At 40.8% G+C, this 22,404-nt stretch overlaps 1 protein-coding gene across 1 annotated transcript; it reads left to right on the top strand.

Moving 5' to 3' along the window:
• Positions 1–1,517: 1,517 nt before the first annotated feature.
• On the top strand, positions 1,518–3,553 carry LOC113300450 (the record flags this gene model as incomplete). Its single annotated transcript, XM_026549663.1, has 4 exons — positions 1,518–1,601; positions 2,327–2,522; positions 2,724–3,080; positions 3,327–3,553. Coding segments are annotated over 4 exons (864 nt in total), but the record flags the coding sequence as incomplete, so codon positions are not given.
• Between the last annotated feature and the right edge of the window lie 18,851 nt (positions 3,554–22,404).

Genomic DNA, 22,404 nt, shown 5'->3' with positions numbered 1-22,404 from the left:
TAGAACTACAGATGGGTCAAATTTGCGATGCACTGAATACAAGAGAAAAGGGTAAACTTCCTAGCCAGCCCCAACAAAATCCAAAGAAGATATTTCAAGCAGGCACATCATCTTGCAATGAAACCTCACCCGATCAAATCCATTCCATCACCACTCTCCGAAGTGGTAAGATTGTTGAGAACAATGTAGGCATACCACAATCAAATGAATCTGAGCCAAACATATCATTGCCTGCACCACCAAAGAACACCTCCAACTTAGAAAAGGAGCCTGAGCACATTAGTGAAGCCGAAAATCCCACTGTTGTGAATATCCCTCTAACTCCTAATGCCCATGTTGCTCCATATCCTCAGAGGTTAGTTCGCCAACAGATAAGCACCCACTACAATGAGATGTTAGAACTGTTCAATAGAGTCAACATCAACATTCCTTTTCTTGAGGCAATTAAGCAAATCCCTGCATATGCCAAATTCCTCAAAGACTTGTGCACACAAAAGCGCAAGATTAATGTGCACAAACGTGCTTTCTTAGCTGAACAGGTGAGTTCCATCATTCTGAACAAAACTCCACCTAAGTTTAGGGACCCAGGTTGTCCAACAATTTCTTGCACTATAGGAAACCACACGGTCAATAAAGCTTTATTAGATCTAGGTGCAAGTGTGAACCTCCTGCCATATTCTGTTTATGCGCAGTTAGGTCTTGGAGAATTGAAGCCAACACCCATAACTCTCCAATTGGCGGACCGATCCGTCAAAGTCCCTCGAGGTGTGATTGAGGATGTTTTGATTAAGGTTGATAAGTCCTACTTTCCTGTAGACTTTATTGTCTTAGACACTCAACCTGTACAAAACCCGGATAGTCACATTCCTGTCATTTTAGGACGTCCTTTCTTGGCGACGTCTAATGCGATCATCAATTGCCGTAATGGAGTGTTGAAGCTGTCTTTTGGAAACATGACTGTAGAGCTGAATGTGTTTAATGTTAGTCAACAACATGTGAACCTTGATGATGAGGATGTACATGAGGTCAATATGATTGAGAGTTTGATACAAGATTCATTGACTGGCATTATGTCAAAAGATCCCTTGCAAGCATGTTTGGAAGATGTTAACTTGGAGTTGTATGATGATGAATACATTGGTGAAGTCCAATCTTTGCTCGAATTTGTACCTCAAATGGACATCACTAAATGGCAGAATACAGTGGAACAACTCCCACTTTCTGAGAAGTTTGTTATATCTTCGGATGAGTCTCCTAAGGCCAAACAGGAATTGAAACCATTACCTGATACTTTGAAGTATGCATTTCTAGGTCCTTCTGATACTTTACTTGTTATCATTTCTTCACGATTAAACATAGAACAGGAAAACAAGCTTTTAGGAGTACTTGAGGAGCAGAAAGAAGCCTTAGGATGGACCATCTCAGATCTCAAAGGGATAAGTCCCACCATTTGCATGCACCACATTAATCTTGAAGAGAATTCCAAACCATCTAGGGAAATGCAAAGGAGACTTAATCCTAACATGAGAGACGTTGTTAAGAGTGAGATCTTGAAGCTACTTGATGCGGGTATCATATATCCGATTTCAGATAGTAAATGGGTTAATCCCATTCAAGTTGTGCCTAAGAAGTCAGGCATTACTATAGTTCGGAACGAAAAGAATGAGTTAGTCCCTTCACGTACAACCACAAGATGGCGAGTATGTATCGAATACAGGAAGTTGAACACAGTAACAAGAAAAGATCACTTCCCCCTTCCCTTCATAGACCAAATGCTAGAACGTGTGTCTGGACACAGTCACTACTGTTTTCTAGATGGCTTTTCCGGTTATAACCAAATTCACATTGCACCGGAATATCAGGAAAAAACTACATTTACGTGTCCATTTGAGACATTTGCTTTTAGACGTATGCCCTTCGGGCTGTGTAATGCACCTGCTACTTTTCAGCGTTGCATGATGAGCATTTTTCAGACATGATAGATAGTTTTCTCGAGATCTTTATGGATGATATCTCTGTGTTTGGTTCCTCTTTTGATGAATGTTTGGACCATCTGGTCCTTGTGTTGTCTAGATGTAAGCAAAAGAATCTGATTTTAAACTGGGAAAAATGCCACTTCATGGTAAACTCCGGCATAGTTCTAGGACACATCGTTTCAGAAAAAGGAATTGAAGTAGATAAAGCTAAAGTCGACCTCATTCAAAATTTACCACAACCCCACTCTGTGAAGGGGATTCGATCATTTTTAGGTCACGCTGGGTTCTACCGGCGATTCATCAAAAACTTTAGCCAAATCTCAAGACCTTTGTGTAATCTACTTGTCAAAGATGTTGTCTTTAACTTCGATGCTGCTTGTGTGAAGGCATGGGAAGAACTCAAGACTCTCCTCACCTCAGCTCTTATTGTCCAACCACCCAACTGGGAACTACCGTTCGAACTCATGTGTGATGCCTCTGATTATGCCGTTGGCGCTGTTTTAGGAGAGCGTGTTGATAGACTACCATATGTGATATACTATGCTAGTAAAACTCTTAATGATGCTCAACTCAACTATTTGACTACCGAGAAGGAGTTACTTGCCGTGGTATTTGCATTAGACAAGTTTAGATCTTATTTGATAGGATCTAAGATCATCATATACACTGACCATGCGGCTTTGAAGTATCTTCTTTCTAAGAAGGATGCTAAAGCTCGCCTTATTCGATGAATACTCTTATTACAGGAATTCGACATCGAAATCCGTGATAAGAAAGGTTGTGAGAATGTGGTTGCTGATCACTTGTCCCGATTAACTAGTGAGTCTATTGATGAATCTGAGCTGATTAGAGAATCATTCCCTGATGAACAATTGATGTCTGTGTCAAACCTTCCTTGGTTTGCCGACATTGTTAACTACCTTGCTACAGGTAGAATGCCCTCACATTGGTCGAGACAAGACCGCTCCAAGTTCTTGGCTGAAGTTAAACATTTCCTTTGGGACGACCCATATTTGTTTAAGTACTGCCGAGACCAAATCATTAGGAGATGTGTACCCGACATGGAACATAAAGATGTGATATCTTTCTGTCATGACCAAGCATGTGGAGGGAATTTCAGTGCCAAGAAGACCGCTGCAAAGATCATGCAGTGTGGGTTTTACTGGCCATCGCTGTTTAGAGACTGCCATGAGTATTGTATTGCTTGTGAGCGCTGTCAGAAACTAGGAAGTATCTCGAGGAGAAACATGATGCCGTTGAATCCGATTTTGATCGTTGAGCTATTTGACGTGTGGGGGATTGACTTTATGGGTCCATTTCTTATTTCTGAAGGAAAATTATACATCCTAGTTGTTGTTGATTACGTTTCGAAGTGGGTTGAAGCTGTTGCAACCAAGACGAATGACCACAAGGTGGTACTCTCATTTCTGAAGGAGAACATATTTTCACGTTTTGGTACCCCTAGAGCTATAATCAGTGACGGTGGTTCACATTTATGTAACAAGTACTTTGAGTCTTTAGTACGCAAGTATGGCATAAACCACAAGGTTGCAACTCCGTACCACCCTCAGACAAGCGGACAAGTAGAAGTTTCTAATAGGGAAATTAAGCACATTCTGGAGAAGACGGTCAACCCGTCAAGGAAAGATTGGTCATTGAGATTGAATGATGCTTTGTGGGCCTATAGAACAACTTATAAGACACCAATTTGCATGTCCCCTTATCGTCTGGTGTATGGAAAGCCATGTCATCTTCCTGTGGAATTAGAACATCGAGCTTACTGGGCTATCAAGAAACTTAACTTTTCTCTCGACAAGGCGGGTGCACAACGGAAACTTCAACTCAATGAGTTAGAAGAATTAAGGAATGAGGCTTATGACAGTGCCAAGCTGTATAAGCAAAAGATGAAGTTGTTTCATGATAAGCGTATTATGCGCAAGTCATTCACACCGGGTCAGAAAGTTTTGTTATACGACTCTCGGCTGCATCTTTTTCCAGGAAAATTGCGGTCCCGATGGACCGGCCCGTTCCTAGTACCCACGGTATTCCCTCATGGAGCTGTGGAACTTGAAGATGTCTCCAACAAGAACATTTTCAAAGTGAATGGGCAGCGATTGAAACCGTTCCTTGAACCACTTCCACCTGAAATTGAGGCAACCGATCTGGAGGATCCCGTCTATGCGTCCTGATTGGTCCACCCTTGTACATAAACCAGGTTGAACGTTCCATTTTATTTTATGTTTTTCCTTTTCTGTACAGTTCTTTCTTTTGCACTATTTAAACATTGAGGACACTGTTTAATTTAGGTTTAGGGGTGATAATCAGTATATACCCTTATAACATGCTATAATTGAAAACAAAACTCCTCCCTCTTTTTGAAAAAAATGAAAAATCAAAAAAAAATTATAAAAAAAAAAAAAAAAATCATAAAAATGGAGCTCATTTACTTTGAAATGTTGACTCTTGTGCAAATATGTAATTTTTAGGAGTCTTAGTCTAGATATTTAGGCACCCCTGATTCTAGCACAATTCACATAGTGATAAGAACTTGCACGCGCACGATCTACCAATACATGTATAGCCTCATCCTTGAGGTGTTCTATCGGAAGTTTTAGTTGCCAATCACTTTAGAATACTGAACGAAACTTGACTAGCTTGTTCTTTGGTTGGTTGGGATAGAAGGTGGAGGTTACATTAAGAAAAACAACCATCGAATTTAACTGGGTGCATCAAAAAGGGCTACCTCTTGCAAAGTGTCATGTAATTTTTTGTTTCTTTTTCCTTATGTATCAAAAGTGTTTCCTTGTTCCAAAAAAAAAAAAAAAAAAAACGATGTATATATTCAGAAAAAATATCAGAAAAATACAAAAAAATCAAGTATTTATCAATTCCATCCTCTCTTGTTCCAAAAATAAAAGAGAGTAGTCAATGTAAATAAGAGTCATGTAAAGAGTCATTTTGTTGTTTCATTGTAATAAGCAAGGAGGGTGTATGTCATTGATGTACAACGCGAGTAATTGTGAAACACCTCCTACTCATTCACAATTCTCGTAAAGTCCGGACAGCTAGCTAGATTTCGACCTTGGTTCTTAGCCTGAGAAACTATCTCTTGGTGATTAGTAGTCATAACATCCGATCTTTCTTTACACATGTGTAGATACACTTTACACTCTTATCACATGTCTTTATTTGTTATCAGTGCTAGGATTGTGCCTTTGATAGCTAGATTGACATCTCCATTTTGCTGTGAGCTTAAACTGTCTTGCACATGTCACATTTGATGGAATCTGAGCTTATATTTTGTCCTAGAACTTTGTAGGTACGTTCTAAGCAAACCTTCACGAGACTTCAACTCGTCCACTAGGGACACTTAGTGGTTTAAAAGGCTTATTGCATTCGCTAAATGCAATCGAGAGACCAGCGACAGTGGTATAGTTAGGATTTCCTTAGTTTTGTTTTACTTGAGGACAAGTAAAATTCAGGTTTGGGGGTATTTGATGAGTGCTAAAAAGTGCATATTTCTATATATTTTTCTTGGCATTTAACTCATCTTTTGTGCGTTAATTCTACATTTTATCCCATATTCTGTATTTTCATTGTTTTCAAGAATAAATATTTTTCTTACTTAATTTTATATTTTTAGGTAATAAATAAAGTTTGGATGAATTGCGGAGCGAAAAGAGCAGAAAAGTAGTGAAAAGCCGGAAGAAATTACGCAAGGAAGCCGCAAAGAATGGAGCGCACGTCCAAAAAGCTAGGAATGGGCTCAAGAAGGAAGAATTGTTCTTAAAGAAGATATGGGCTTGGCATACCCAAGGCCCAAAACCCTTACCCAACCCCATTTTCTATATCCATACCCGCCTCCATTCTCAGCCGTTAGATCGGATCCATCTCATCATCCAATGGTCGCTTCTTCATCGTTCATCAAAATCTGAAGTCCCTGCAAAACACCATAGTACCTAAATTCCAAGCCTTCAGATTAGATCACATTTAGATCCTACGGTCGCTTCTTTGCTTGCGCATCAAATCTCGATACTTCCGCTTAACACTACAACACCTAACCTCGATCTTCGCCGTCAGTTTTGATGTATCTCGTCATCCAACGGTCTCCCCTCATCCATTTCCATCGCGCCGTTGGATCATTCCATCATCCTATAATCCTACGGTCCAGCTTCGCGAAACATCAAAATCCTCTACACCTGCTCAACACACTAGTATCCTATACCTATACCCTAACCAAACGCCCCCTCCTTCTTCTCCATCGACTTCTTCTCTTCCCCCCCCTCTCTGCAACAGAACCACCTTCTCCATCATCACCACTACCCACTCCACTGCCACGCCACCACCTCTACCTGTCTCACATCATCCCTAAACTACCAACCCATCATCACCCCCTAACTATCTAGCCCCCTATTCCCTCAATCTCTCACGTTTCTTCCCTGAAACCCTAAGCGTGAGAGGTTGATGAAGTAGGTGACCTAGAGAAGAAATCAAGGTATCGGAAAGGCACCAGGAGAAGCAGAGAAGACATGGGTCGATGCTAATTGAGGAGATTTGTCACATCAAGGTAAGAAAAAAAACCCAAGCCCAGTTCACAATTGAACTGTTGAGCCCAAGTTCACAGTTCATTCCAAAATCATTCAAAGGCCCAAGGCCTAAAGCACTTCATCATTACAAACAAACCCACTAAGCCCAAAGCACAATTAGAAGCCCAATAGCAATTTAGAGCCCAAATAGCTAGAAAACTCCAAAACACTCCCAGTCTCTGTGGATCGACCCGTACTTGCACGAGCTACAACTGACGACCGTGCACTTGCGGTATTACTGTAGGCCCGTTTTTATCGCTTAATTTTCACACTCCTCCGGGCCCACCAAGTTTTTGGCGTCGTTGCCGGGGATTGGTGCTGTGTTTTTCTTGTAGTTTTATTAGCTATTTTTGCATTTCACTGCATAGCATTTGCATCTGCATCTGCTTCACTTCATTTGCTGTTGGGCCTGCTGTTCTGAACATGTTTTCCTCTGCTGGGACGCCACCAAGGAAAAGAACCAAAGCCCAACTGGGTTTTTGCAACAATATCAGAGCAGCTGGGCTGTGCTTAAAAGGTAACCCATTTAAGAGAACCCGAATTGTGGGCTTCCAATTTTTAATTGTGGGCTTGTAATATTAAAGCCAATTTTTGGGCTTCTCTTATTTTCTGTTGGGTTTGTAATAATTTATTTGTGGGCTTGTTTGTTTAATTTGTGGGCTTGTATTTAATTTTTGTGGGCTTGTTTAAATTCTTTCATTGGACTTGTATTTTGGACTCTGGGTTTAAACCCAGCTGAGCTTGTAACCGATTGTGGGCTTGTTTCCACTCAAGAGTGGACCTCGAAACCAAAGTTTTAAAACAAACGTCGGGCCTTAACCAACTGGGCCAAATTAAACTTTCAAAATTAAAACTTAGTGTTTCGTGGGCCGCAGCCTTCCTCCCATTCCATTAGAGGACCAACAGTGGGCTTGCTCCCAATTTCAAAAACCAAAAATTTCTCCCATAAAAACCAAAGTTTTCCAAATGTTTCCCTAAAAAACCAAAATTTTTCTTTTTCCCATCAAAGCCAAATGTCTCCCGACAAAACCAAATTTTTCCCAAAAAGTCCAATCCCATTAAAAACCAAATTTTCTTGTAGATAATGTGTTAGTTAAATTTCCTTTTGTATATATTTTGTGCTCATCCATTGTGACTCCGAATATGTTGGAGGTTTGCCTTGGATAACGGAGTTTTAATTCTGCTTTCGCCGAAATCGGGTATTCTCTCTCCTTTTACTCTACTCAGCATGTCCCTTTCCATATGTTGCATTTTAATTCTTTCCATATTTTTAAACATTGAGGACAATGTTTAGTTTAGGTTTGGGGGTATAGAGTAGATACCACGATAATATGCCATAATTGAAAACAAAACTCCATCTTTTTGAAAAAATTGAAAAATTCCAAAAAAATTGAAAAATCAAAATAAAAAAATTAAAAATTGAAAAAAACAAAACATAAAAATCGAGCTCATTTACCTTGAAATGTTGACTCTTGTGCAAATATGTAATTATTAGGAGTCTTAGTCTAGATATTTAGGCACCCTGATTCTAGCACAATTCACATAGTGATAAGAAACTTGCACGCGCACGATCTACCAATACATGTATAGCCTCGATCTTCAAGGTGTTCTATCGGAAGTTTTAGTTGCCAATCACTTTAGAATACTGAACGAAACTTGACTAGCTTGTTCTTTGGTTGGTTGGGATAGAAGGTGGAGGTTACATTAAGAAAAACAACCATCGAATTTAACTGGGTGCATCAAAAAGGGCTACCTCTTGCAAAGTGTCATGTAATCTTTTGTCTTTTGTATATGTATCAAAAGTGTTTCTTTATCAAAAAAAAACAAAAAAAAAAAAAAAATCAAGTATTTATCAATTCCTTCCTCTCTTGTTCCAAAAAAAAAAGAGTAGTCAATGTAAATAAGAGTCATGTAAAGAGTCATCTTTTGTTGTTTCATTGTAATAAGCAAGGAGGGTGTATGCCATTGATGTACAACGCGAGTAATTGTGAAATACCTCCAACTCATTCACAATTCTCGTAAAGTCCGGACAGCTAGCTAGATTTCGACCTTGGTTCTTAGCCTGAGAAACTATCTCTTGGTGATTAGTAGTCATAACATCCGATCTTTCTTTACACATGTGTAGATACACTTTACACTCTTATCACATGTCTTTTTTTTGTTATCAGTGCTAGGATTGTGCCTTACATAGCTAGATTGACATCTCCATTTTGCTGTGAGCTTAAACTGTTTTGCACATGTCACATTTGATGGAATCTGAGCTTATATTTTGACCTAGAACTTTGTAGGTACGTTCTAAGCAAACCTTCACGAGACTTCAACTCGTCCACTAGGGACACTTAGTGGTTTAAGAGGCTTAGTGCATACGCTAAATGCATTCGAGAGACCAGCGACAGTGGTATAGTTAGGATTTCCTTAGTTTTGTTTTACTTGAGGACAAGTAAAATTCAGGTTTGGGGGTATTTGATGAGTGCTAAAAAGTGCATATTTCTATATATTTTTCTTGGCATTTAACTCATCTTTTGTGCATTAATTCTACATTTTATCCCATATTCTGTATTTTCATTGTTTTCAAGAATAAATATTTTTATTAATTAATTTTGCATTTTTAGGTAATAAATAAAGTTTGGATGAATAGCGGAGCGAAAAGAGCAGAAAAGTAGTGAAAAGCCGGGAGGAATTACACAAGGAAGCCGTGAAGAATGTTGTGCACAAGACCAAAAGGCTAGAAGTGGGCTTGAAGAGGAAGAATTGTTCTTAAAGAAGATATGGGCTTGGCATACCCAAGGCCCAAAACCCTCACCCAAACCCATTTCCAATATACATACCCGCATTCATCTTCAGCCGTCAGATTGGATCATCTCAGCATCCTACGGTCGCTTCATCATAGTGCATCAAAATCTGAAGCTCCTGAAAAACACTATAGCACCTAACTCCATCTTGAGCCGTCAGTTTCGTTGTACTTTCGCATCCAACGGTCGCTCCTCGTTTCCTTCCATCTCGTCGTTAGATCGATCCATCATCTCCACATCCCACGACTCATCCTCGCTGTTCATCCAATTTGCTACAACCTCCCAACACCCGAGCACTAAATATCTATACCCAAACCAAACAACCCCCTTCTCTCTTCGTTCATCTCCTTCTTCCCCTCTTCTGCAACAGCGACGTTGTCTCCATCACCACCACCATAACCCACAAATCACTCAACCACCACCACTCGAGCCATCATCACTTCTAACAACCAAGACCTACTTTTCTAGCCACTTATTACATCACCTCCTAATCGTTTCATCTCACAGGAACCCTAGGTTAGGAGTTGATGAAATAGGTGAGGTTAGAGTATAAATCGAAGGCATGGGTAGCATCAGCAGACGAGAAGGAAGCATGGGTGAGAGCTATCAGTCGTTTTCAGAGATTAGGTAAGGATTTTTTGTAAAACCCTAATTTCATAAATTGGGGATTTTTGGGGAAAAGTTAGTGTACGTCTAATTAGGGGCATGGGTGAAAGTTTTCGAGTAGTTTTCAATGTATTAGGTGATTTAATCTCACTTTTTGTCAGAACCCTAATTTCACTGATTTGGGGATTTTGGAATTTTTTTTGTTGTAACTATAAAAGGGTGTTAGGGGTTGTGAAATTCGGATCTCTGGGCTAGACAGTGAACAATATTTGCAGTTCAATATTAAATTCAAAATTCATTTTCAATTCATCCATGTTGAATCTCTCTTATGCATAAAGGTTGAATGTGAATTGTATGTTGTGTAATGTGGAGCATGTTTATACCTGTTAGTATCATGATTACAAGCATGTCCATGTTCTAATTCACTTGCTAGGGTTTAGAGGAAGCTCTTGATCATATGCTAGGAATGTTAATGTATTTGTATGTTCTTTTATTGAGCTGAATTTCCTTAGGATGAATGCTTAGCCATTTGGGATACCTGCTTGTGATCACCTGTGCTGTTAGAAGACAGCTGATACTAGGAGTGGAGCTAGGTCTTTGGCCAAGAATTCAATCCACTAGAGAGATTGCCTTAAGCTAAACTAGCTAGAGGAGCTAAATGCCTGTGATTAGTTGTGCTGATTAAAGACAACTGATGCTAGGGGTAATTTGGTTAGGATAGTTAGTAGAATCCTCATTGTAGTCTTTCATGAAAGAACAAGACATACATTGCATCATAATTTCCTTAGCCTAGGGTCAAGTAGTGGAATCAAAAACCTTAGTACCTTCTTTTGAATTCAGATAACTTTAGAAATTTAGAAAACTTTAGCAAATCCTCCAAGTCCCTGTGGACAAAACCTCTATTTACATTCTATCTTCATCAAGACCCTGTATACTTATAGGTAAAACATAGGTTGTAGTTTTTAGGTCTCATTCCTTGAGCTACCACTACATGCTCCATTTTAGGTGAATTAGTAAAGTGGAGAAGTATCCATCACTTATCAGTGACTTTATCCTTTGCAGGATGTCAGCGCATAATTTTGGCTTTTACAATTTTAGCCCTGAACTAAAATCCACCATCAACATTAAGTCCCTTGCCTAGCACATAATGGTTGCATTATTGTGGGGTAGGCATGAGATGGTGACAGTTAAAGATAAAACTTATGAGACAAAGTTAGATGTTACCAGGAGAGACGGGTCGTCCTATCCTCGAATCATGTCACGTTCAAGAGGCGTCCAGGCGAGCGTTCCCCTAGTATGATGTCGGTCTTGCCTGCTTCGATCGACCTTGCTATGCCTGCTTCGGTCGAGGGGCTATTGCGCCTGCTTGATCGAACGTGGGCTTGATGTGCCTAATCGACGGATTGTTGCGCCTGCTTCGTTCGTGGGAGTATGTCAGGTGTGACGATGACCTTGGTGGGGCCGGTTTCCTCCTTCGGGTATTTGAGCCAAGAAGGGAATAGAACTTGTATGCTCATCTTCCCATAGACAACCGTGCATGTAACCCTGAACGGATGTGGATCCCACCATGTATATGCTTCGACCAAACGTTACCATGTTGCACCTGTTTGATAGGCATGTGGGCCGCCTACTTCGCTCAACCGTGGGACTCATCATGCGTCTGCTTGATCGAACGTGGGTTTGTTGTGCCTGCTTCGGTTAAGCATGGGTCCACTGTGTGCCTGATGAGTGCTAAAAAGTGCATATTTCGATATCTTTTTGTTGGCAATTAACTCATCTTTTGTGGTCTAATTCTCCATTTTATCCCATATTCTGTATTTTCATTGTTTTCAAGAATAAATACTTTTCTTAATTAATTTTGCATTTTTAGGTTGTAAATAAAGTTTGGATGAATTACGGAGCAAAAAGAGCAGAAAAGTGGTGGAAGCCAAGAGGAATCACACAAGGAAGCCGGGAAGAATGTTGTGCGCAAGACCAAAAGGCTAGAACTGGGCTTGAAGAGGAAAAACTGTTCTTAAAGAAGATATGGGCTTGGCATACCCAAGGCCCAAACCCCTCACCCAAACCCATTTCCAATATCCATACCCGCCTTCATCTTCAGCCGTCAGATTGGATCCATCACATCATCCAACGTTCGCCTCATCATCGTGCATCAAACTCTGAAGCTCCTGTCAAACATCATAGTACCTAAGTCCAATCTACGCCGTCAGTTTTGATGTATCACACATCCAACGGTCGCTCCATGCCTGCTTCCATCTTGCCGTTAGATTCATTTCAGAAGTGACAATCCAACGCTCATCCTCGCTGTTCATCAAACCCTGCTGCTCCTCCAAACACTATAGTACCTAACCCTATACCCAAAACAGAACCAAACTGCCCCTACCCCAAATTCCATTGATCCCGTCTTCTCCCTCACCGTCTGCAGAGAAAACTCTGTCATCGCCACCATCCCTAGCCGCCTTCTCCTCTTCCATACCCACTCTACTTCACCAACTACAGAAACCCATCATCACCACCAACCTTCCCTACTAACTATCAATCGATTTCATCTATTTCACACCCCTCTTCTCACTGTTGGCGTGTGAAAGTGGTGAAATAGGATGATGGCTATGAAGCTAGAGCATGGAGAGGAAGAGGAGAAGCAACAGCAGTATGGGTAAGCAATTGTCCCATCAATTTCTCGAATTTTGTTGTAACCCTAACCCTAACTGTTGATTTGGGAATTTGGGGGAAAATTGTAAACCCTAATTTTGGGTATAAATAGAAGGCTTGTGTGTTGTGTTAAAGATATGCCTGGATTAGCCAGAGCACCACCTTAGAGGCCTGGACTACCCAGTGCTCTCTACTGTTACTTCTTGTTTAATTTCAAGTTCAGTAATTTCAATTGTATTTGTTCACCATGTCTAGTATGTTCTAATTACTCTTGCTAGGGTGTAGATGAAACCCTTAGTCATATGTTGAGAAAATTTCTGTTCAATTTAATGTTCTTATGATGTTCACTGTTGTAGGATGATTACTAGCTAAAGCATTCAAATGCACTTGTGATGAGTTGTACTGTGAGAAGACAGTTCATGCTAGGAGTGAATTAGATAACATAGCTAGAATTATTATCCATTTTATCCTGTTAGGGATGATAGTTAGCTAAATTGATCAAATGAACCTGTGATAGGCTGTACTGTAAGAAGATAGTTTATGCTAGGGGTGAGTTAGTGAGAATGGTTGGCATATTATCCATTTTATCCTTTCCTGGAAAGGAACAAGAACATAAGTTGAATAGGTATTGCCTTAGCTTAGGATTATTAGGTGGATTCAAATGCCCTAGTGCTTTTAGTCACTGTCACTAGAAATAGTTAGGAAACTTAGAAATCAGTAGAAAGATTTAGAAAACAACACCAGCTCCCTCCTTGTCCCTGTGGACTTCCCCTTATTTGCTCACTCACTACTTTAGATCCTGTATACTTGCAGGTTTAGGTTAAAACATAGTTTTAGGACTTATTCCTTTTGCTATCAAGTTTTTGGCACCGCTGCCGGGGACTTGGCGTTGTGTGGTTGTTGTTCTTTTTATCTTACTTTGCTGTTTTGTTTTGTTTTGTGTAACTTAGCTGCTGTGTAGTGTAACTTAGTGTAACTTAGCTGCATTGCATATTGTCATGTCATACTTGCATATCATTGCATAATTTGCATAACTTAGGAGCATTTTCATCTTGCATTTGCATATTCATCCTGCATCATCTGTTTTCTTGCATCTTAGTAGCTCTGTAACCTGCTGTGTAGTGCAAGCATCTCTGGCCATGTTTATCTTGTAGCAGTTGCATATCTTGCTCTCAAGTTATTGAAACTTCTGGAACTAAGAACTTGGTTGAGTGACAGGTACTGCTGAACCTGTGTTGCTGCTGGTGCTGCTACTAATTGGTGTTGATCCTCTGGTGCTCTTGATGTTGTTGCTGCAGTTGTGCTGCTACTTTCTTCTTCTCCCTGCTGCTTCTGCTACTTCTTCCTGCTGCTGCTGGTGCTTGGGCCATTGCTACAGCCAGCCTCTGGTGCTGCTGCTGTTTTCCTTCTGCTGTTGTTGAGTTGCTGGTCTGAGCTTGTTGATGAGAACCAAGCCCAACTGGGCTGTGCAACCAAAATCAGAGCAGCTGGGTTGTGCTTAAAGAGTAAGCCTAAACCCATTAAGAGAACCCAAATTGTGGGCTTCCATTTTCTATTGGGTTTGTAATTTGAACTGAATTGTGGGATTGACCCAACAAAAATTTGAAAAACGTTTTTAAGCCCAAGTGGGCCTCGTATTTTGGCTAACTGAGAGCCCAAAAATCAAATACCCAGCTCGGCCTCGTGCATTCCTGGGCTTGGTTCGCTGAACTCGTTAGTTGGGCCGTGTACTCAAATCTCTAGGTCGTTCGCTGGGCTTGTCCCACAGAAAATTTGAACCAGTTAGCTGGGCCTCATCCCATTAAAACCAAAAGGAGTTTTCAAAACCCATAAAAACCAAATGTTTTTCATTCCCATCAAAACCAAAATTTTCCCATAAAAAACCAAATAGTGGGCTTTGTGTCTTTTCAATATGGGCCAACCTCGTGCTCTCCATGATACATGTATCCCACAATAAAAATTCCATTATCATGTATTGTCTTACCTCAAATCAATAACCCTTTTAAAATAAATGCAAGCATGATACAAATACTTCCTATATTTCGAGGGTTCGATTCTGAGAACCCCTATACTCATGTAAGAGAGTTTGAACAAATTTGTCGGACTATGCAACCTGATCATATGTCCGAAGACTCTCTGAAATTGCGTTTGTTTACATTTTCTCTGAAGGAAAGGGCCAAAACATGGTTTTACGGTTTGAGACCATAATCAATCAACACTTGGGACCAACTCACAGATCTATTTTTCAAAAAATTCTTTCCACATCATAGGACCATCGCTATTCGTCAAGTATCAATTGTTTTGTCCAATTGGATGAGGAAACTGTTTTTCACTATTTTGAACGTTTTAATGATTTGTTGAGCGAATGTCCGCACCATGGATTTGAGAAGTGGAGACTTGTCGTCATCCTCTATGAGGGACTAGACTTTAAATATCGAACCATGGTTGAGTCTATGTGTAATGGTAAATTTCTTGATAAATCTGTGGATGATGCATGGAAATTTTTAGCTGAGATTGCAGAGAAAACCCATCAATAGGAATCTGTTAGGGAAACAGGGACAACACCACATGGTATGAGTCACCCCCATGAGTTAGAGTTTTATTCTTGTGATAGCTCCGACCTTAGGATTGAAAATTATCCTAGATTGCAAAATCCCTATCATGATGATGATGATGATTATGATGTTATGTTAGAAGAACATGTCTATGCTGAAAATGTTATGGAACCTTTGGGTTCAAATACATTAGGCTTCTCTGCCTCGACCTTCATGAATGATGTTTCTTCTAGTATTCCATATACATGTGATGTTGATACTGATTTTGAGCATGTGCATCTGTCCTATGAAGATGACTTAGGTAATATAGAATCTTCTGTTGACACTAATATGCATGAAAATATAATTGTTGTGTCTGATTCTCTACCTGGGTCACGTTGTGATGTTTCCACTGATTTGCCGATGCATGAGAATAATTCTTCTGATGATGTTGATGATTCTGATTTGTGTGAGCATGGTGAGCATGTTGTGACACTTGTAGAAGAATTAGGAGATGTTGATGTGATTAATAATGATGTGCTTATCGTCCTACATAATCCACAATATGATGGCCTTCCACCCAACCTAGATTTGGTTTGTACCGATATTGTCAAACCAATTTTTATGAGAATGCCCAACCTAGGTTTGGAACTGTGTGCTTCCCAAGTCCTTTTGGACTATTTTGCATCTAAGTATAATATATTTGAGGAGCCACAGTTGGAATCAGCATGTTTGCCCGTCCCTAGCAAAGTTTATTTCGAGTTAGACCTTGGGCATGATGAACCCCCAAAACTGCGAGATTTTGTACCCAAAATTATATCTGTTGAAAAATCCAGGTTTGGAGGTAGCTCATTTTGTTTCACAGACTCACTTGCATTTCTTTCCTATTATTATTGTGTGAAGCTGTTGAAATGTCTACACTCCGTCTTTTGGGTTGATCCTCAACTTTTTAGATTGTTAGTGTATGGTGAATTTTCTTGTATATAATCCAGTAGATAATATTCTAGATAAATCTTTTGTTTCTTTTGTATATATTGTGCTAATACAATATGATCTCAGCTAAAAAATGTTGGATTCTAGCCTTGAATAACGGAGTTCTAATCTTGCTTTCGCCGTCAAATTGGGTAATCTCTTTCCTTTTTCTCTACTCAGCATGATCCTCTTCGTATGTTGTATTACAATTTTGTTCATCTTTTGAAACATTGAGGACAATGTTTAGTTTAGGTTTGGGGGTAAAGAGTAGATACCACGATAGCATGCAATAATTGAAAACAGAACTCTTTCTTTTCGAAAAAAAAAATCATAAAAATGGAGCTCATTTACCTTGAAATGTTGACTCTTGTGCATGTATGTAAACATAAGGATTCTTAGTCTAGATATTTAGGAACCCTGATTCTAGCACAATTCACATGTGATAAGAAACTTGCACATGCACAATCTACCAATACATGTATAGCCTCGGTCTTCAAGGTGTTTGATAGGAAGTTAGATTGCCAATCACTTTAGAATACTGAATGAGACTTGACTAGCTTGTTCTTTGGTTGGCTGGGATAGAATTTGGAGGATACGTTAAGAAAAGCAACCATAGAATTTGACCGGATGCATTCGATAAGGGCCACCTCTTGCTAAGAGTCATGTAATTATGTTTTTATTTTTGTTCATGTATCAAAAGTGTCGCTATGTTGTAAAGATCAAAGTTATTTCTTCAAAAAAAAAAATCAAAAAAATCAAAAAAAATATTAAAAAAAAATCAAGTATTTATTTATTCCATGTTTTGTCATGTTAAAGACAATAGTTCTCTCTTGTTCCAAAAATAAAAGAGAGTAATCAATGTAAATAAGAGTCATGTAAAGAGTCATCTTTTTGTTGTAAATAGTCTTGTAATAAGCAAGGAGGGTGCAGCCATCGATGTATAATGCGGATAAACTGAAATATCACCAACTCATTGGGTGAACATTCACAATTCTCGTAAAGCCGGACAGTTAGCTTGGCTTAGAATTCGGTTCTTAGCCTAAAAACTATCTCTTGGTGATTAGTAGTCATAACTTCAGGTCATTTTAGAAACATGTGTAGATACACTTTACACTCTTATCACATGTCTTTATTTGTTATCAGTTCTAGGATTGTGCCTTTGATAGATAGATTGACATCTCCATTTTGCTGTGAGCTTCTACTGTCTTGCACATGTCACATTTCATGGAATCTGAGCTTATATTTTGTCCTAGAACTTTGTAGGTACGTTCTAAGCAAACCTTCACGAGACTTAAACTCGTCCACTAGGGACACTTAGTGGTTTAAAAGGCTTAGTGCATACGCTAAATTCATTCGAGAGACCAGCGACAGTGGTATAGGTAGGATTTCCTTAGTTTTGTTTTACATGAGGACAAGTAAAATTCAGGTTTGGGGGTATTTGATGAGTGCTAAAAAGTGCATATTTCTATATCTTTTTGTTGGCAATTAACTCATCTTTTGTGCTCTAATTCTCCATTTTATCCCATATTCTGTATTTTCATTGTTTTCAAGAATAAATACTTTTCTTAATTAATTTTGCATTTTTAGGTTGTAAATAAAGTTTGGATGAATTACGGAGCAAAAAGAGCAGAAAAGTGGTGGAAGCCAAGAGGAATCACACAAGGAAACCGCGAAGAATGTTGTGCGCAAGACCAAAAGGCTAGAACTGGGCTTGAAGAGGAAGAATTGTTCTTAAAGAAGATATGGGCTTGGCATACCCAAGGCCCAAACCCCTCACCCAAACCCATTTCCAATATCCATACCCGCCTTCATCTTCAGCCGTCAGATTGGATCCATCACATCATCCAACGTTCGCCTCATCATCGTGCATCAAACTCTGAAGCTCCTGTCAAACATCATAGTACCTAACTCCAATCTAAGCCGTCAGTTTTGATGTATCACACATCCAACGGTCGCTCCACGCCTGCTTCCATCTTGCCGTTAGATTCATTTCAGAAGTGACAATCCAACGCTCATCCTCGTTGTTCATCAAACCCTGCTACTCCGCCCAACACTATAGTACCTAACCCTATACCCAAAACAGAACTAAACAGCCCCTACCCCAAATTCCATCGATCCCATCTTCTCCCTCACCGTCTGCAGAGAAAACTCTGCCATCGCCACCATCCCTAGCCGCCTTCTCCTCTTCCATACCCACTCTACTTCACCAACTACAGAAACCCATCATCACCACCAACCTTCCCTACTAACTATCAATCGATTTCATCGATTTCACACCCCTCTTCTCACTGTTGGCGTGTGAAAGTGGTGAAATAGGATGATGGCTATGAAGCTAGAGCATGGAGAGGAAGAGGAGCAGCAACAACAGTATGGGTAAGCAATTGTCCCATCAATTTCTCGAATTTTGTTGTAACCCTAACCCTAACTGTTGATTTGGGAATTTGGGGGAAAATTGTAAACCCTAATTTTGGGTATAAATAGAAGGCTTGTGTGTTGTGTTAAAGATATGCCTGGATTAGCCAGAGCACCACCTTAGAGGCCTGGACTACCCAGTGCTCTCTACTGTTACTTCTTGTTTAATTTCAAGTTCAGTAATTTCAATTGTATTTGTTCACCATGTCTAGTATGTTCTAATTACTCTTGCTAGGAGTTTAGATGAAACCCTTAGTCATATGTTGAGAAAATTTCTGTTCAATTTAATGTTCTTATGATGTTCACTGTTGTAGGATGATTACTAGCTAAAGCATTCAAATGCACTTGTGATGAGTTGTACTGTGAGAAGACAGTTCATGCTAGGAGTGAATTAGATAACATAGCTAGAATTATTATCCATTTTATCCTGTTAGGGATGATAGTTAGCTAAATTGATCAAATGAACCTGTGATAGGCTGTACTGTAAGAAGACAGTTTATTCTAGGGGTGAGTTAGTGAGAATGGTTGGCATATTATCCATTTTATCCTTCCCTGGAAAGGAACAAAAACATAAGTTGAATAGGTATTGCCTTAGCTTAGGATTATTAGGTGGATTCAAATGCCCTAGTGCTTTTAGTCACTGTCACTAGAAATAGTTAGGAAACTTAGAAATCAGTAGAAAGATTTAGAAAACAACACCAGCTCCCTCCTTGTCCCTGTGGACTTCTCCTTATTTGCTCACTCACTACTTTAGATCCTGTATACTTGCAGGTTTAGGTTAAAACATAGTTTTAGGACTTATTCCTTTTGCTATCAGTGCCTGCTTTGGTCGAACGTGGGACCCAATGTAAGCATGCTTGCTTCGAACATGGCATATGTGCATCCTTCAATTAAACACGGGTCCACTGTGTACATGCTTCAAACGTCGGTCCTGTGCTTCGACTGAAAACCGGCCCTGCTGTGTGCGCCTATTTCATTCGAATACCAGCCTTATGACCTTGATCAATACCAGCGTTGTGACTTGAGCAATACCATCCTTGATTTCTTTGCCCGTACGGTTTATGTGCTTGATCAGTGTGGGACCCGCCGCGTGCCTGCTTTGCTTGGGGCCGGATGTGCCTACTTTGACCAATCTGGGGCTGGTTGTGCCTGATCAAGTGGGATCTGCCGCATGCCGGTTGTGCCTGCTTCGACCAAACACCATACCTGTTGCCTCACCCCAACACCAGACTTGCCCCTTGACCAACACCGGCCTTGCTGATTTGACGAACCCCGACCTTGCTGACGGACATCGCTGCTTCGATCGTCACCGGCCTTGTTGTCTTGTATCGTTCGGCCTTGTGACCTTGATCAACACCGGCTTCGTGGACTTGACCAACACCGGCTTTGTTTGCTAATGTGTCTCAATACCAGCCTTGTTTTGTGACGTGGACCAGTACCATCCTTGTGACCTTGATCAGCCTTGACCAATACCGGCCTAGCGTGACCCAGTACCGTCCTACTTGCGTGATGTGATATCAGTCTTGCTTGCGTGACGGGATATTATCCTTGCGGTCTCGACCAACACCGGCTTTGCGGACTTGACTAACACCGGCCTCGTTTGCTGACGTGTCCCAATACCAGCCTTGTTTGCTTTGCCCAGCCTGGTGTATTTTAACGTGAATGTATGTCCTGTCGTGACTACACATCCCATTCGTTTTCATACAAGTACTGACTCCCCCGCTTTTATTTTACTGTAGGATGAACAAAAGGGGTCCTGCTAAGATGTCTTCTGGGGATAATATTGATGCCAAGTCAGGGAGTGTTGACAGCTTCAAAGATATGCCGAATATAGATGATGAGTTGTTCACCGCGCCCTTTCAACTATCTGAAAATATCTGTTCCACAAGATAACCCTTATCCTATCGACTTCAAGGTTTGTCATACTCTGTTGGGCCCTTATGAAGGATGGATGAGACGTATGTTGAGCAATGAGTACACCAAAGATAACTTGACCAAACCGCAGATTATTGATGTAGCTTGCGTGTTGAAACGGCTCGAGAGGATGTTAAAGTGGCTTCTGGTGCGAACGTTGAACCGGATTCTGTAGAGAGTGTTGAAGCAAGATTCTGAAGCGAACGTGGGTCCCGGTGAGAGCGTTGAGGCGGCTCTTGAATAGACCATTGAAGCAGCTTCTGCTGGAGGGAGCGTTGAAGTGGCTTCCTCTTCAGTTTGATTTACTTTTGTGAATTCCATGCTTCTTGATTGACCATCTCTCTCGTGTTGTAGAAGTCCTTCACTGACGGTGAAGGAACTTCGTGCTGAGCCTCAGTCCCCAAGCATGGTTTACATGGTTCTATCTTGTATGCCCGATGGGTCTTTTGTACGTAATGGTCGTTGATATAGTGAAGCTCTGGATGGTATCAATCGACAAGAAACAACATTTCTTGGAATCAGCTGTGATCAGAAGAGATTGGAAGGGAGAGCCGTGGTGGCAACTTGTACGAACTTGGCACCCTCTTAAGTCCCAGGTGCAATCTCCTTTGGTAACAGAACTACTTTTTCCACGGGAGACAAATTCTGAAAGCGTCTCTCATTGATGTAGTTATCGTCGATCCAGATATGGAATATCTTGGACGTTGTTTCATTATTGCGGCAGTCATGCATGTGGTACTAGAGTTGAAGTTGGCAATTTTGGACGCGCATGATGTTGTATCTCGATGGATTTCCTCTTGCTGCTTCAGCGAAACTGGTTCTTTCTAGCAGGGCAGATGTTGTTGTAGATGACCGTTCAACAGCTTCACGAAGTCCAGAGGATGACCAAAAGCGCAGATTCTCCAACATAACACGATAGACATGCACCATCGTCTGATAGAGTGACTCGCCCGGATTTTGCTCGACATGACGCGTGGACATCGTTATCTTCTTGAGGCGGCTCTCTTGAGGTATCGTCTCCAGTGGAATATTGTCGTCATAGAGCGTTGATACGTTGCACCGGCATTCTTTAAACCAAATGGCAGTACGGTATAATAAAAATTTCTGAGAGGAGTTCGAAAAGCTATCTTACTTTCGTCATGCTCGTATATCCTTATCTGGTTGTAGCCTCTACATCCATCCATGGAGGAGAACATGCCGTGTCCGCTGGTTGCATCTGCTAACATGTCGATGTTAGGTAGAGAAGAATCGTTTTTGGGGCGGCATCTGTTCAAGTCTCTGAAATCCATGCAACACCTGATCTGTCCATTTTTCTCGTGTCTGAACTGCAACCGACTTGGATCCGGGTATGACATGTAGGTGACGAGTGACCAATCTAAATCTGGCATTTCTTCATACGTCCAGGAAAATATGTCCTGGTATTCCTTGAGAAGTTGCACAAGTATCGTGTGTTCCTCCGAAGACAAGGTCGAACTGATTGAGATAAGCCTAGGATATTCCCCATCCCCGATGTTGACCACTTCGAGCTCATCAGTTGTGGAATTGGTACCGTCCTGCAGCTATCGTGGAGCATCCGATACTTCCTCTCGTGTCTCGTCGTTGTAGTAGGCTTCCGTACGACCTTTCCTTGGCGAACCTTGGATGTCCTGAGAGTCTTGAGAGTAATCACATTCGAAGACGCTCCTGTGTCGATAAGGGCCCTCTTGAACTCTGAATCCTTGATGTGTGCGGTGACATGTAGAGCACGGTTGTGACCTTCCTCTGGTTGATTGCAGCAAAACGTCTCCGCCCACTGATTTTTCGAGAGGTGTAGAAGTTCGCATAAACTTTCCTAGAGAAACTGCTTCCTGATCCGTCCTCTGGTTCATAGTGAAACTATTTACTTGAGGAGGATCGTTGTGAGGATCAGTCCCCGGTGTAGGAGTCTCCATGACATGACCGCTCATATCTGATGTTGCTT

This window comes from Papaver somniferum, chromosome 7, assembly GCF_003573695.1.
Source record: "Papaver somniferum cultivar HN1 chromosome 7, ASM357369v1, whole genome shotgun sequence".
Classification (NCBI taxonomy): Eukaryota; Viridiplantae; Streptophyta; class Magnoliopsida; order Ranunculales; family Papaveraceae; genus Papaver; species Papaver somniferum.
This window is presented reverse-complemented; position numbering and strand designations above follow the sequence as displayed.